Source organism: Postia placenta (assembly GCF_002117355.1).
Source record: "Postia placenta MAD-698-R-SB12 unplaced genomic scaffold POSPLAscaffold_6, whole genome shotgun sequence".
NCBI lineage: Eukaryota > Fungi > Basidiomycota > Agaricomycetes > Polyporales > Adustoporiaceae > Rhodonia > Rhodonia placenta.
Genome location: NW_020169837.1, coordinates 128,681 through 145,000, shown reverse-complemented (window position 1 = coordinate 145,000; position 16,320 = coordinate 128,681). Strand labels below are relative to the sequence as shown.

Below are 16,320 nucleotides of genomic sequence, written 5' to 3'. Positions count from 1 at the left end.
CTACTGCTCGTATGTGCGGCCATATCCAACGCTGCTGTATGGCGTTTACGCTGCGAGCGAGACGCGGCGTTGAGGTTCCCGTCATTCTCTGCGTCTCGACGAACCACACAACCTTGCATTTGCCCAACCGCGAAAGTGCGTAACGTCACTGATGGTCTCCGCATGGTCCAGCCACTTCTGCTTCTGCATGCGCAGCTACACTGTCAGGCGATAATATATTCATCGTCACCAGTACAAGGGAGGCATGCCGACCCAGGCGGCTAGTGCGTCGTCGTCTCGGACCCCACGCAAATTCGAGGAGCTGCGTCGTGCGGCCACGAATGAGGTGAGCGCATCTCTCTCATGCGCGCGCCTCCACGCTAGCAGTCCTCAGCCCCCGCGCGCAGACATCCAGGTGCCATACACGCTCGGCCCTAACATCGCAAGCAACCTCTACCACGTCCCGATCGTGCGTTCACAGCTGACGCGCGCGTTGCCCGTGCTGCTCCCAGAGTTGCGCGATGAGATTGTGTGTGCGTTCGGCGACGCCGTCGGAATGTCCGACGGTAGGTGCATTCGCGTGCGTCTGAGTCGCATGAGGCTGATGTACGCTGCAGAGTGGAAAGCCGTGCCTGCAATGGAGGTTGTGATGGACGTCGTCGCTCGCACGAGCAACCGGCTATCCGTCAGCCTTACGTTCTGTGAGTCGCGCTCGTGCGCCTAGCACTGTAGCCGGTACTGGCACGAACGCGCGCGACCGAGCAGGTCGCAATGCTGACTACTTCAAGCTGAAAGCAGTTCTCCATCGACGTCTTCACGGGCGCCGCGATCGTTAGCCTCTTCCCGAGCGTCTTCAAGCCGTACGTCCCCTGTCATGCATGCTTGGGGGATATCCATCGTGACTGATGCCGTGACTGCGTTCACAGAATCGCCCGGCGCCTGCTCACGAAGGTCCCGCAGCGCATCGCACGTGTTATGAAGCACCTCCAGCCCATGATCGAAGAGCGCGGCAAGGACTGGCAGGACAAACCTGTGCGCCGCTATGCTCGTGCTTGCACGTGGAATATCGCTGACGCATTCCGTTTGCTCGCCCGCCTGCTTAGCTCATTCGCAGAATGACCTGCTCCAGTGGCTCACGGATACCGCACAGGGCGAGGAACGCACCATGCGCGCGCTCGTGCTGCGGGTACTTACGGTCAATATTGTGGCTATACATACCTCTTCCTTGGTGCGTACTCCGTACCCTCAACGCTTCCTTTGCCTCATAGTGCCTGCAGGCATTCATAAATGCGCTGTCCCTCCTCGCAGCGCACCATAAATGTGGTTTGGAACGTCGCTTGTGCCTAACAGGAAGGCGCAGGTGCTCTTCAGGAAGAGAAAGGCTTGATTTTCCACGTCGTATTTGACAGCGGGCACTCGGGTATTGATGTGTAGAAAGCAAACGAGGTATGGAACGAGTCAGACAATATTGCTTCTGGCATGTGAACCTAAGCATGGCTGTCCCCAGGAAGTAAGCAAGGTGGACCAGGCCTGTCGGTATTTCCATTATTTAATACAGACAGCTGCCTACCATCAATCACACTATAGAGGCTGATTCAATTTCCCTTGCAACGCATATTCATAGCGATCTCCTTCATCGGCCTGTTTCTGTCTGGCGTATACCCATCCGCCTATGCTCCCCGATTTCTCAGCTTCACTTGGAACTATGTATGACCATCCGCTCAGTCCTGCACTCTGAGGCTCAGATCGTGATACGTACTGAGGAACGGAGGAACGAGAGGCACCGCTTCATCAGTAGTCTCGCTTGTGCCGGAGGTGGCATCACTTTGATCAGCACCTGATGTTGCCGCACGATCGTGAGCAACATTAGAATAATAACGAACGAACGACGCACCGAGTACTACTACTTTATTTTCTGGGCTCTGAAATACGATAGCGTCCCAATCCGTTCCAACGAGATCCCTCAGCTCGAATGTCAACAGTTCTATCCCCCGGGATAGCTTCTGCATCTGCTTTGGCAGCCTTGAAAACAGGAATTGCGCACGATGAGCATGACATGGATCCTCGCAGAGTTCCACGGCTCTGCGGAGCATGATATCGGCCAGGACATACTGGATGATGACGGAGAGCGACAGTCTTGGAAACAATACCGTAACCCAGCCATACCAGTTTGTTGATATCGTCCAGAGCACAGTCCTGATAAACCATAGGAGGCGGCGGTCAATTGAATGAATGAGAACCTCTACGCCCGCAAGTTCCGCCTCACGCAGTGCTGATGAATCCTGATCACGAACAGTATTGCCACCAAGCTCGACGTTCCAGATGCGGTACTTGAAGCCAACCATGAGTCGTATGAACGTCACAGGTCCCGTCAGGGTGAGTGGTACGTCCGGGAATTGTTTATACCAATACAAGCGAAAGCGAAGGAGACGACTGACATGTAGGACGTAGACAAGGCCGCCCGCAGCACAATTCCAGATAGACGACACGCATAGTCTCAGAGCAAGCAGAACTATAACCCATGACAAGACAGAGCGTGCGATCCGCTCGGGAGACCTGAGAAGGGCTTGTGAATGGTATCGAGGCTCACAGATTTGTGTATCGAGTATCCAAATAGCAGCGAGTACCTGGATAAGCTGGTTCGTCGAGCATATGATGAGCAACAGGATTGCGATAGACATGGTCAGCCAAACGGCAATATTGATGTTCCGGGAAAGACGTGAAGGCATCCAATTGCGAATATCGAGCTGGAGCACGCGTATACCGTTGAGAATGAGTGTTTCTTCAGGTTCGCCGCTGTGGATGTTGGCTCGGACATACGGCAAGGGCCACCATATGGGGTGTTTTACAAGAAGATGCATCAGCGAACCCTGCGTCTCCGCCGCACAATAGGGATAATGGTGTAGGGTCAACCACCAAACAAGGATGTCTGCAACTTGATCGATGCCGTCCAACATATTGGTAATGCCTGGCTGTGGGAGGAGCAGCTGCAGCCGGCTGAGAACCGCTTGCGCTTGTCGAAGAGATGCGAACGCCGTTAAGATCGCAGGGAAAGAAGCGAATCCAAGGTCAGACAGTCGAGAGTACCATATATTGAGGAGTGTTCCAAAGATATTCGGCTGCAGGCGCATGCTGAACGTATTGCACGGGTCGTACATGAATGCCATAGCTTGCACCCAAGACGCCTCGACATCGAATCTAGGTTTCTGACTGTCATCAGAGAGGTACACCTGCGACATGAGCTCGTGGATGTCTGTGAGAGCACTCCCAATGTGCGAGAGAGCTGTAGCCAAGTCACTTTGCATGCGAGCATGAGCATAGGATAATGCGTTCAGACCGGAATCCGCGCTATCAGCTATAGAGGTAGCAGTCACAGCACACTGCTCCATCGCAGACAGTAGTAGTGGAACTAACGCCTGGGAACACGCCGCGTGCTGACCACTTTCTGTCGCTGCAGACACGTAGCCATCAAGAGATGCTCTGCAATCATATGCGACACCATACAAGGGACGGTGGACGTGGGGGTTATCAAGCGGCAAGGAATGCACGTCCTCTGTATGAAAGGTCCTCGGGACATGCAAGTGTGCGTCGCCGATTAGTAATTGGTGAAGTATATCCGAATCCCTTTCGTGAATGAAAGTCGTAATCCGTTTGCGCAAACCCGCTTGTACGGCAATGGCATTGATACCTGTCTCGAGGGCGTAGAGCGCGGCAGAGGAGGATACGTACGGCGCGCAGACCTGTGGTAGCTCCCGGTCGAAGTCGTTCCTGCGCTTCATCTCCCTTTGCCGCCAGTGCGGGGACGCAAGAATGGTGCAGCACGTCATGGTAAGGACACAGTTTGCGCTACCGCGCTGCATTGCACGCAGAACATGTTGAACAACAGGATCGTCGAAAGTCTCAGGATCGGACTGCAGCAAGAAGTCTTTCACCGACTGATGCGCGAATCGCGGTCCAGCGTCCGGAATCTCGTCATCGAGAAGTACGCCGAGTGCTTGTCTGAGGGTTGGGCGGATGTCGCGGGCGACAGCATAGTATCTATCCTCGCTGATGTCTTCGTCGGACGGGTGTATTGCGAGCAAGATGCGCAGGGTGTCGAGATTGAGCGTGAACGATGTATCGATGAAGAGCATGATCTGCAGTGTCCGGACGGCAACTTCGTTGAGTCGTACATGTCCCGGGGGCCTGTGAAAAAGGCCACCGATGTAGTCGTGATACATCTGCTGCAACCCCTCTGGAAGGTCAGCAAGACGAGTTTGCTCCACGCCCCGAGCCCGAGCCCGTTTCATCTTGTCGACCAGTAGCTGGATGTAACGGAATGCGCCAGACGCCGCATTATAGATGGCCTCCACCATCATGTCGGTGGCCGGAAGATTCGGAATGAACGCTGCCAGCTTCTCGACCTCAGACAACACATAAGAACGCAGGTCGTCCTGTGTCGTCTCTTCGCCGCCAATCTCCACAGCGACCCAGTTTCCCAGCCACGAGCGGATGTCGTCTACGTCCTGGCTCAGTATGAGCAGTCGTAGTCGACTACCATCAAGCTGGCACAAGCGTGAGAGTAGTGAATCCTCGCCGAGAACGTCTGGATGACACTCGTTCAGACCATCGAGAATGATGCTACGGGTGCAATCAGTAAACTACAAGTAGAAGATCATTCCAGGGCGCACCTGCCCTTTGTGAAAGACCCAAGCAGGCGAACGAAGAAGTCCCACAGATCATCCAGCGAAAATGGATAGTCGTCTGACTTCGATAGAACTTCGTCAGCGACATACATTGCCTCCTCGCAGTAGACTCGTGGCTCAGAGGACTTGAGCATCTGTACGATGAGCGTCTTGAGAATGGTCTCGGCAGTCTGTTTCGCGCGGCTCTGCCCGTCACAGAAGAAGTACATGATTATCTCGTCCGGCGCCCGCTGCTTGTGCACCTGCTTGATGAGATATCCCGCTACTACGCTCTGTCCCGTTCCGGAATCTCCGTGCAGCCAAAGACGTATTGTCTCGGGCGATGCATTTGAACCGGCTTCTAGCCAGCCCTGGATTGTAACGTTTGCCTTGGACCACTTGCACGACGATCTTAGGCGATCCTTCTGTCGGCGCTTCAGGTCGTTCTCAAAGTTGACGGTATGTAAGCGGTGGAGCAACTGCTCCATGCGCAGCTCTCGCAGCAACTCAGTCAATGCTTAGCGTAACTAGCACAGTGATGCTCACTATCTTGGTACACATTGATCACCTTAAAGTTGTTGGCAATCGACTGGAAATCAGCGGATAAAAAGCTGTCCTTTAACCTGGCCTTTGCCTGACCAAAGTCTGCCTTCAGTTCAGTTTTGCTCAATCCGGCCCAGAATGGCTTCCACCCTGACAGATATGTCAGTAAAGTGGCGGTCATATTGTTTCTGCAACAGGGATAACTTACTCGAGCTCATTATATCCGCAACATCTGTGAGATACTTCACGATGTCCCGAAATGCATAAGCCGCTGGGTTGGCAATCGTACCCGTCAAATTGTCGATCGCCTGAGATCTCCAGGCCTTGATATATGTACAAATTCGGGGCAGGTTGTCTGTGATGTACATGAGAACGTCCGCAACAGCTAGTTCGGACCATGTGAGGACTCGTGAAACCGTCATGACTTCTACACACCGCATACCTTCGAACACGTTGCTGCGCGCTCCTGCCAGCTTTTCTTGTACTGAGTACGCAATATGTTCCAGCATATAAGAGGACAGGACTGACTCACGCTCAATAATGTCACGAAAGCAGCCCATACTGCTGACGTGTGGTGCCCCACTTCCTCAGTCGCAGCCTCGATCACTGGCGATAGCTTCTCAACTACATCTCCAACCTTGGCAGCTATTTTTTCCAATTTATGCAATCGCTGCTTCGCGATGACTTGGTGCAGGTGCTGTAGCGCCGCACGGACGTCGTCCTCAGTGTGCTCCTTCGCCTCTAGCGCGCTCTGTTGCTCGTCCGACCCGATCTTCCGGAGCGATGCACGAAGCTGCTGACATAGTATGGTGATGTCTGTATCTGAGACCATGAAGAGAGAAAGCGAGGTCCTGCGCGGGTAAGGAGACTGCCCGACTCGTTATATTCAGTAGTCGCCTCGACATGGCAGGGAAGCTGCGGCCTGCAGGTACCCGTTATGCATGATCAGCGCCCGAACCACACGGAGCGCCCTCAGATCCGTAAAACAGATAAAAACTGACAATTACTTACCCCGGAGGGCCAACCATCCTTGCAACTCACCTTGAAGCTTGTGATTGAGATACTTTGCTGCACATATTTGCATTGTAAGCAGCGTGGAGAAATTCATTCATTTCAATGTGCTGCTGGTGATAGCAGAAGGCGATGAACTATGTCGTGAGAGTATGAAGCGATCTTCAATATCAGCTCCGTGAGAATGTAACTGATTGTATGTGTTATCAATATCTCTTGAAGATTATTGTTGAGACCAAGGGTGTGAGCTCGATGATTTGAAAGTGAGTGTGACGGGTGAGACGATAACGGGTCGTTACAACAAGAGAGGACCAGGAGTTCGCAAACAACAGGGGCAGCCGCCCGAATACTGGCGTTGGCTCGAACAAAGAAATATAAAGCCCTACGGCTAAGTCCGAGACGCACAATTACTTCTTGCTTCATGCTCACTGTCCACAATAACGTCGCAGACATACTGCATCCTGAGCGTTGTTTCCATGGTATATATTCCAGTATTATGCAGACCAGAAGGGGTGACAAATGATACACGAGGGTTACAATACATGCACGGCTCGGGCACAGTGTCAGTACACAAGCCTCCAGGGTGTTAAAGATACATTCCAAGGGGCAGTGAGGCATCTCAACCTCAGATATCTCAACCTCGACGTTGAACACCCATGCATCGTACTCAGGACAGAGAGGCAAACCCGACAGCATTTTGGTCAGTCGAGAAAGCGGTATAGACGTTCATCATGAGCCTGCAGTGAGAGACCTATCAGTACCTGTGTACGCGGGCTGGGCCGTACGAGAGCACATACGTGTCACCAAGGAGCCAAACACCGTCGCCGAAACCGAGGTCGGCGCTTCCCAACGCAGCCTGGCAGTCGCCGTTGCTCGCCTGACCAAGGTTGAAGCTGAAAAACAGGTCAGCCCGCTCCACTAACATCTCATGGCCGAAGGCCCACTCACTCGCTGGAGCTGATCTGCCAGGTGTTCCCACCCCACGAGAATGCGACGGTGGGTATCGAGTCGCACGGGACGCTCCACAGCCCGTTCTGGGTGTCATACTCCTGTGCGCCACTGATGCTGGAGTAGAACGTCTTCACCTGGTCCGACGGGCCGTACATGAGCGTGGTGCCGCTGTCGATGATCGTCTGGATGTCCGAAACCACTGCCTTTCCGTTCACGAGCGCGCTGGCGCCGCCGATCTGCCAGTAGCCCGCGGTCGACGCGAGGTCGTGGTACTCGATGCTCCCCGAATACAACGACGAGTCTGTACCGCCGAGGTTTAGCTGCGCGCCGCTAGACGAGAGCTTGAAGCCGAACACGCCAGAGTCGACTGCCTTCTCCGACACAGCGCTCTGGAAGAAGGGGTTCTATACGAAAGCGTTAACACGTGACTTTGGGTTTGGGATGGGGGTACGTACATGTCCAAGCTGGGAGATGGCGGGGAACGCCATGCCCATCAGGCCGTCATTGGGACCGCCGACGAGGTTTCCAGACTCGCTCGTCACAGCAGAGAGGTACTGTCCGGTGACAGTGACGCCCGAAACGCTGACTATACAACACACATACTGTCAGAGAAACCGAATAGAAGCCGGAGGTCACTGACTCACCCGTATCGGTGAAGATGGGCCCAGATGCCTGGGAGCCGTCGCCGTACGAAATCTGGAACGTGCCGCTCTGCTCGCTACTAGTGGAGGACGACGACGGGTCGTACGAATGTTTCGCCTGGCAGCCGCTGCACGACGACGACGGCACCCACAAGTCCGACGAGCCCGTGTCGAAGTCGATCGTGAAGCTCTGCGCAGGCGTGCCGATGGACACCGTACCGGTCCACTCCTCGTTGCTGTCTTGATCCGTCAGCGACTCAGAGCCGGTCGCGCGGCGGCTCAGCGACTCAGGTAGGGTAGCAATCGGCGGGATGTGCGCCCCCGTGTTGTAGTTCTCGATGCCGATGTTGCGGTCGATCGCCATCAGGTTCAATCGGTGCTTGCTGCAGAAAAGTCAGACCTCGTCGATAGCCGATAAATCCGGTAGCAAACACACTTCTGGATTTTGACGCGCTGCCGAACCGCAGCATCGTAGTCAAAGGTGCCGTCCGCCCTTGTCACGTTGGAGCGTTTCTGCAAGGGAATGCGGATGCCGGTGTCCCGCGTCACGGGGGAAGCAGACGCGAGAAGAGCGAGCGCAACAGTGAGGAGAGAAGCTTTGCAAAACATAGCTGGCAACACCACAAATGACAGAGAGGTGGATTGGAGCAGGAAAGAACCTGTTGAGCTTTCCCGGAGCGGAGGGCCAGGTTATATGCAGTCCCAGATTTTCTCGACCGCGTGCACGTTCACGCCGCCGGGAAGTGTGAGCTGCGCATTCAGCCTTCTCCCGAGGAAGGCATAAGGTTATTGAGCCACTCACATGCATCAAAGCACGCTTCTGGTGCGCCTCACACCGTCGGCAAACCGAGGCGGTGTAGAGAGTCGACTGTAGTGGGCAGCGCCGTACACCTGCCTTGGCGGTATGCACACATGGCGGCCTGCGACAGCGCTGTTCGCCCATATGCAGCTGCGCGCGGCGGAGAAGACTGACCGTGGGGGACAGTGAGGAGCGCTCGGGTTTTTGATATCGACGATGAATGGATGCTCCACAACTGCACGGTGATGGCGGCGCGGTTAGCAACGGGCTTCGCGACGAAGCATCTCGGGCTAAGAAGCGCGCATGAACCATGCGGCCTGCACACCCCGCCTGCGGTATCTTCCCCGCTCGGGGCAGTGTGGACAAGAGGAACTTACGGCTGACGATGACGTTCGGATACCGACGAAGCTGATGTCCACGAGGTAGGCCATCCTGCGCACCAGCGTGACGTGCAGGAATGAATCGCGATGACTTAAGGGCTGATGACTGAGCCACTTGACATCATGCGCTTTGTGTGTCCTAAGGATTATCAGCGTTGCAAGGTTTGAAAAGTTTGAACGATAAGGCACTGGCGGAACATCAACATTAGTCAAGTTGACCAGAGCATCGTGAGTAGTAAAGTGAAATGACTTCATACTCACACATCGCAAGGCAAGTAGAGACCAGCTTATGTTTCCATACCTAAGACGATCCCAACAGCTGCCCAAGGCCGGGTTACGAAGCTTAGTCCCTGGAGCAGGCATCCCTGCAGTCGCCAGCGAAATTTGAGGAATGAGTCGGGAGGAAAGAAAGACAAACGTCCACCGCTGAACATAACCTCTTTTATTACAGTTCACATCAAGATATAGCACCACGGAACCTTGTCGACTCGATGAACCTGGTCGGAAGTCACGAAGTTGAGCTGTAACGTGTCCGATCCGACGTAAAGCCGCTCCAGCTGCCAGATCAGGTAAGCCACTTTCCGTATCAGGAAAGAGTGCGTCTTCAAGTGACATCGGTACCAAACCTCTTTACGCTACCGTTACTGATCGATTCGTCGAGTAATCGAAGCTCAGCGCGCTCCGAGGGTCTGGTGCGTCCATGATGACCCTGGTTATGTGCAAGAAGTGGCCTCCGCTGATTGTATAGACAGCCGTCGGACTATGTTGTCAACAGAGAAACCATATCAAGAATCTGGAATGGCGCTTTGACGCTTTTGGGGAAAAAATGTATGTGGGTCTTGATCATATTGTGTATGACATGACTTATACGTATGGTACGCAATACGAAGGGACTTTACACCACGAGCCCAACTTCACGATTGACACGGTCACTTGCCTCGATCCACTCGATCGCCACCTTCTCTTCAATCCCGAACAGCGACCTAACTTCCTGCGGCATGTCAACGTCAGTGTATAGGTATACTGCAGGGTTGTTCCGCCAGGCCAACCCCTGCAAATGAGACAGATCAGGCGGAGCTGTGAGGATCCAGAGTCAGCCACCATTCACCCCACGGGGGGAGTAACGGGGTAGATTGGTGGGTCAATAGCTCGCACTGACCAAATGGGCCCTCTTGGGCACCACACGAGCGAGTCACCAGCTTGCTGGAAGCTTCATCCTGCGCCGAGCCCGCTGCCAGCTTGACCAACGCACTGAGTTCCATCGCGTTGAACCCGTCCTCGATCCATACAATCTCGTTGAAGGCCGCGAGCGCCTCCTGCGAATACGTGTAGGGACGCGGAGGCCGGAACGGCGAATTCCGGAACATAATATTTGATGACGCATTTGCAGTGGGTGAAGGAGTAGTTGGCCGGCGGTCGACTTGTGCAGGGATTATCGAGACGTCGATGGGTTCGATAGCCTTGGTCCTCCACTGTCCCTCGCCCGCGGTCTTGGGTAATCGAGAATACTTACGAATCTCCTTATGTCCTGCACGCATCTTGTCGACTTGCATCTTGGCCTTCTGCAAACCTTGCCCGACCGCCTGCGATTTCTGTGTAACCCCCTGTTGTCTTTTTCCTTTCTTGGGCTTCTTCGCTGTCACTATTGTGAGGGATCAGTCGAAAGGCATTACGGACATTACATAATTCGCGTAGACCCACCCGGTTGGCCAGTCGCCACGGGGAGCGGCATCGGTTGAGGTTCCGTCTTCACCGCCGCCTTGGCGGTGCCACCCGAAGTCTTCTTCCTTCTTCGTTTCGGACCGACTCTGAGGCTCTCGAAGCGCTCACAGAGGCCGGTGACAGCCTCTGGATGGCGCGCCTGTATATCAGCAAGGCCCCATGCCTCACGCTAGGTACGACGTACCATCTCCTTGACCGGCTTCGCCAGCGATCGCTCTAACTACAGGGCCAGATCATCGAGCCGTGGAGTCGGTTGACGAACAAAGGACACACCTTGCGAGGTAGATGGATGCACGCTTGAAGATGGACCCTCTTGCAAGTGCGCTGTGTTTATCGGCGGGTTATCCTTGCCTTTTGTTTTCGCGGCCTTCGTCTTCGTTGGTGGAGCCCCCGCTTGTGCAGCGCGTGTTGGTTGGGTGCCTTTAGTCTTCCGCCTGTTGTCCTTCTGCGTCATCTCCATGGTCGCAGTAGCAATAACCAGCTTTCGCCATGACTGCAGGCGCGCTGCAGTCAGCAATAACGGTGCTGAGACATAGCATTAGCAGCGAAGCGGAAAGAAAGGGCAAGCGTGGTGAGAGGCTCACTATCACTATCATAATTGTCGCCTTTGCTGCGGAGATTAATCTCCTCGATGTCTTCGCGTTTTACAGACATGGGAGGCGCATTCTACTCCGTCCTCTCTATTAGTGAAGTGTGCCTAAATTAGTGGACGCGCACGTACAATCTTCTGAGTCTTAATAGTTGCGGTGTTTGGAGCCCCACTCTGGTACCCTTGTGCTGTGGAACTTTCTCTAAGCCTCGTATTGTTCGTTTCTGCATTAAGAACAGCAGGTATCGATGTAGGATTCGAGCCTAGAACAGAGTTGCGCAGTGTACCATGGTCGTCAGTGGTCTGAGTTCGCTTGCACAGTATAGCACCATAGCCAGCAGGGGCAAGAGGTCGTTTTGCAACAGATATAGCACGAGAGTCAGCCGCAGCATCAGCACCGAATTTTAAACGAGCAGCATCAACCAGACAAGAGGTGGAAGGAGAGCGAGTGACGAGGACACTTTGACACCTAGAATCGGAACGAGCGGGGGCGGGATAAGATACTGAGGGCCTTTGTGAGGCATTAGATACTACAGTAGCAGAAGACGCTCCGAGAGAATGAGACGGCCATAAGAGATTGAAAACAGTCGACGACGTAGACGCAGACTCATGACAAACACTGCTGCACGCAGCATCGTGGCGAGCACCATAGCGATCTGCCGTAGGCTTTGTCTGATTCTTCGCATGGACATGAGAATACTCTTCAGGGGCAGTAGGCACATCATGGCCAAAGTTGGTTACAGAGGGGTTCAGCGGAGCAGAAGACCCAGAAGAGCCATAGCCACCTTTAGGACCAGTCTTGTCGTCGAACGTAATACGTTTGCGCCTTTGACGCGGAGGCAGATACGAAGTTACAGCTTTCGGTGAAGAAATATCCTCAGAGAGGGTATGCGCGGTAGGCATTTGCTTCAGATAGTCAAGATTCTGGTTCTTGGCGGCACTCGAGTGGGTGTATGCGTCATCGTCAATATTCTACGCATCGTCCACTCAGGAGAGCACATCAATGCGCAGAGGAGGAGTGCTCACCTCATCGATAGGAAGCACTATAGCAGAGTCATTGTCATGTTCGAGACCTCTGGGAGTGGATGGACCGTCAAAGTCAAAGTCAGAGGAAGGAAAATCAAAGGAGAGTTCAGGCACAGAGTAGAAAGAGCTCGGCGGGGATAGCACAGGTCCTGACGAAGGCAATCTTGAGACAGAAGGTAGTTGTACCCCAGAGCATATGAGGCACAACGGGTGTGCCTTCTTGTCGTGAGCGCGAGTATGCGGTATGTGAGCAGACGCCTCCATAGCTGGATCACTTGGTTGAGACCCAGCGTTTTTCTGCGTAGATTTGGATATAAACGACGATCCGGCATCAGCTGCAGGTGTCGCTCGTTGGCGTTTCCTTCTCGGATAGTCGAGCGTTGGGGTCGGAGAACGTTCCCGCTTCACGGCAGCCTGCTTGCGTTTCGTACCCGTGCAAGAGCTTGTTTTCTGGTCTTTAAGGCTGATAGGAAGATCGTACTCGCCATCTAGCACTCGTTCTCCTTTTTTGGTTGCCCTGTATTTCCGGCGCGAAAACCAGGCGTGCACCTGCCCTGGGTCGATGCCGCGAGCCTCTGCCCACGCCTTGCGCGATGCAAGAGATGGTATTCTCGGATGGATTTCCCATGTTTCTTTAAGTTCAGCTCGGTGTACGGCAGAGAACGCAGAGAAAGAGACGGGAGTTGCTACTGAAGCGACCAAGACCCTGGGCTTGATGTCGCGAGCTTGTCCATGGCCAACAGCAGCAGTCGAGCGTGTTTGAGGCATTGACCAGACCTCTGTGTTCCAGGAGGAGAGGGAAACCGAGTAGTAGGGTAATAACAGGAAGCGTCAAAAGTACTTGGTATGCACGAGCGGAACGAGGCGAAGACCCTCCTCCTAATGAGCGCTTGATCCGAGAGAAACGCGATCACGTGTGTGAAGTACCTGTCGCGTCACCGCGTTGTCACGCACTTTTTTGAATGCGATGTTTAGACTCCGTACAGCAAGGTACATGCAGAGTAATAACAAGCACGTCAGACAGGCCCTCAGCACCCCCTCTCAGCATCCTGCAGTCTCCGATTCCGCCACCCCTCACCACAACCACCCACGGGGAGTGCTCGCGCTGCCGCACATATGGCGGCCTCCCGAGTACCCAGGTGCCCCATCCCGCCGACAGCCCACTAAGGCAGGGCTGGTTACATCCAAATAGAACCCGACGAGCCACTTGCGAGTGGCGCGGCGAGAGCGCCGGTGGAAGGAAGGGCACTATACTGAAATCAAATCACGAGGTCCCCCAAGGACCCCGCCTCCCGCCCCCCATGCGTCCAAGCATACCCCATACTGACAGAGCTTCAGGCCCGCATCGCCACGTCCGCCTCGCACGGCCGCTCCGGACCGTGGGGCCTCCCCTCGTGCCAGCAAGTTCCTTCCCCTCGTGGGTGGTGGGTGGTGGGCGACACGCCGAGAGGCATGCCTACCCTTCCGAAGGGTGAGATATCTGCTGCGGGCGTTGCGCGCGTCCCAGAGGGCTGTTCTTGCAAATGCAGAGCTGCAGGGTGGTGGTCGCCGGGGTATGGTCCAGCGCCGGGGCTTACACTCACAGTAGATTATCACCACGAGCACATTGAAGATGTCAGAGTTGGTTAGCAGGGGGGAAAAGGATCGGGTGGTGCAGTCCGTCGATGGCGGTCCCGATTGTCGGATCGAGTTGGACAATGTGACCATAGGGACAGTGAGGGCCAAGTTAGATGATCTTGACAAAGGCAGGAGGGTATGGGAAAGAAAAATGGCAGACTGGGGCCCGATGAGCGACAAGCGCCCACGGAGATAGTGGTGGTACGGGGTCAAGAAGGGATGGTCGTGATAACTTACAGATGCTCATAACCATTGCAGTATGAAGCTACAGAGCTTACATACTCTGCAGCTCCTGCACCATTTTTTAGTGTGGTTTACTTCAAAACAGCTTCTACATTGCCATATTTGTGGGTAACCATTCTGGATAATTATGATTGATGTTCTAAATATGTCTCAATCCTCTAGATGTTTGTCCCATTCTTTCATAATTGTTAGTACACTTTGTTCCGACTGTTTACACACAGTGGCAATGGCTTCCCGCATATGTATCATGGTGTCCGACATCTTGGTGTTGTTATGCACATGGTATGCAACAAATGGATTAAGGAAATTAGCAAGTACAACAAGCATAAGGTTACCAATCACAAAGCTTTTGTTACGAGATGGTAAGTAGGTTTCATGACTCGATCAACATTTGATGTTAATGATTATTCAGGCTCGCTTCATATATGGTGAATAAACATGAACTGCATAAAATAGTCATGTGGCCATAAGTTGTTTGCAGTGCCATACTGGTAGTCAATGGTATCAGCATCTCTCTCCTTATCACAAACATTGTGAACAGTGTAGGAATAATAGCAGATGTGTAAGTTTTGATATCAATTGGGGTATTCCCTACTAACCATTATAATGATCTTTATATAGACTGAACACAATTTTGCTGTCCCGACTCCTTCTCAATCTGCGACAAGTACGTCTGAACCCAGATGCAGACATCTCTAGCTTGCCAATTGTTTCGTCATTTGGCTTCGCATCCCAAGTGATTGGTCCCCTTGGTCAACCTGTTGATTATCACTCGCCCGAAGTGGATCTTACAGCTTCTCAAGAAGATGCCGAAGATGTGCAGCACTCACAATCGACACAAGACATGGGAGTAGATGAGGATGACCTGGAGCACTCGTTATTTGTTTAATAATATTATGATACACTCATGCCTTGATCACCATGACGTACAACGTAGAAATAGATCACCTATGATCTGGACATAGCAATTCATGGATCAGTTCGAATCGGGCTTCGGTGCCTCGCTCCCCATAATGAAAAAAGGTATGACCGAAACCTTTCCGCAGCTAGATACACTTGTCCAACGTCCAACAGGATCTATATCTCGTCCCTGTTAGTCCACTTACCGCTCGAGAGGATGGTCCCGCGACCTTTCATTTAAAGTCACCAGATCGGTGGTCGATATACACCGCACGCAATCGGTCTTAAGTGACAGGCGGCCAGGCATCGTCTCGCAGGGGCACAACGTACCCGCGTGGCATGACGCATTCGCGAACGTCCAAAATGGGGACCTATCAAAACATTGTCGCATAAGACTATGACATTATATTCCGGTCACCCGTCAGCACAAGGAGTACGACTCACAGTAGATGCAGCTAGAGGTCAATACATTGGCAGAATCAATCAACCTCCGCAGTAGGTCGCTCTGGTGTGCATTAGACGATATAGATAATTAATGCAATATCTAGCTAGTATATACATCTGACAAATACGCGCATATTCAGTAGGTCACCACAACCACGAACGTATTCAGCAGGACACATACACGCTGATTAGAAACCAATCGTTCCTCATATGCACATCGGGCGATGGAAATGCCCGGCTAACCATGACTGCGTCTCTGTAGTCCGTGAGGGTGGACTACAATGAAGGAAACAAGCGCACCGGGACTGACCTCCGTGGATCGTGTTCGCTTTTTAGCATTGAGAAGATGAAAGAATGGTAATACAATATGTCCGGCCTTGCACCTTGTGATTGACACTGCCACCTGGGGCCTAGACATTTCATTGGGTAAAAAAAGATGATATCCAATTAGCAAGCAGCATGTTTTGCAAGGAGAGCGCACGGAGTCTATCTTTCGCCTTCACCTTCAGATGGGAGAAGATTCTTGAGGCGTTAGGTGGAGTGTTTTGACCTGAGAACATCGTGTATCTGTACAAAAGAAGGATTGCAGAAGGAAGGGTTATTATACTGCTGGATTGACAATAGATATGCGTGTGTCTGGGGTGAATAGTTATATCGACGCAAGAGGCGACTCACATCCCCGAACATGGCCCCACAAGTGCGCAGCACTCGTATTTTATTTGCTGGGCATCAACGAAGACCTTCTGAGATCAGAAATCAGTATATCGGTCGGTCGCACAATTGCTGAACATTTTAGACCTGGCGGAATGTT

The 16,320-nt window shown here is 53.1% G+C and overlaps 5 protein-coding genes across 5 annotated transcripts in view; 2 read left to right on the top strand and 3 right to left on the bottom strand.

The window, feature by feature from the left end:
• Nucleotides 1-1,606, top strand: part of POSPLADRAFT_1074160 (hypothetical protein) — a gene marked incomplete at its 5' end in the record, with an annotated part of 2,034 nt that extends 428 nt beyond the window's left edge. Inside the window, 7 exons of the mRNA XM_024482672.1 lie at nt 233-545; nt 597-664; nt 778-839; nt 906-1,011; nt 1,083-1,207; nt 1,257-1,425; nt 1,487-1,606. Coding sequence (XP_024339336.1) covers nt 233-545; nt 597-664; nt 778-839; nt 906-1,011; nt 1,083-1,207; nt 1,257-1,266 — 684 coding nt within the window. The 3' untranslated portion in view covers nt 1,267-1,425; nt 1,487-1,606. The remainder of the gene's footprint in view (nt 1-232; nt 546-596; nt 665-777; nt 840-905; nt 1,012-1,082; nt 1,208-1,256; nt 1,426-1,486) is intronic.
• Nucleotides 1,561-6,018, bottom strand: POSPLADRAFT_1055913 (hypothetical protein; the record flags this gene model as incomplete). Its single annotated transcript, XM_024480705.1, has 8 exons — nt 1,561-1,682; nt 1,739-1,816; nt 1,874-4,599; nt 4,650-5,139; nt 5,190-5,336; nt 5,395-5,571; nt 5,629-5,652; nt 5,715-6,018. 8 exons carry the CDS (start codon nt 6,016-6,018, stop codon nt 1,561-1,563), a joined length of 4,068 nt encoding a protein of 1,355 aa, XP_024339335.1.
• Nucleotides 6,019-6,951: 933 nt separating this feature from the next.
• On the bottom strand, nt 6,952-8,153 carry POSPLADRAFT_1141629 (hypothetical protein; the record flags this gene model as incomplete). Its single annotated transcript, XM_024485319.1, has 4 exons — nt 6,952-7,090; nt 7,146-7,552; nt 7,604-7,734; nt 7,793-8,153. The coding sequence occupies 4 exons, from the start codon at nt 8,151-8,153 to the stop codon at nt 6,952-6,954; spliced, it is 1,038 nt and encodes a 345-aa protein (XP_024339334.1).
• A 1,710-nt stretch (nt 8,154-9,863) lies between these two features.
• On the bottom strand, nt 9,864-14,426 carry POSPLADRAFT_1046013 (hypothetical protein; the record flags this gene model as incomplete). Its single annotated transcript, XM_024478924.1, has 14 exons — nt 9,864-10,045; nt 10,128-10,610; nt 10,670-10,816; nt 10,875-10,910; nt 10,964-11,183; nt 11,412-11,582; nt 11,898-12,251; nt 12,306-13,084; nt 13,260-13,479; nt 13,766-13,836; nt 13,889-14,040; nt 14,160-14,187; nt 14,258-14,282; nt 14,385-14,426. 14 exons carry the CDS (start codon nt 14,424-14,426, stop codon nt 9,864-9,866), a joined length of 2,910 nt encoding a protein of 969 aa, XP_024339333.1.
• An 18-nt stretch (nt 14,427-14,444) lies between these two features.
• Nucleotides 14,445-15,054, top strand: POSPLADRAFT_1140940 (hypothetical protein; the record flags this gene model as incomplete). The annotated part of the gene is made up of 3 exons (XM_024485233.1): nt 14,445-14,527; nt 14,647-14,727; nt 14,787-15,054. 3 exons carry the CDS (start codon nt 14,445-14,447, stop codon nt 15,052-15,054), a joined length of 432 nt encoding a protein of 143 aa, XP_024339332.1.
• Between the last annotated feature and the right edge of the window lie 1,266 nt (nt 15,055-16,320).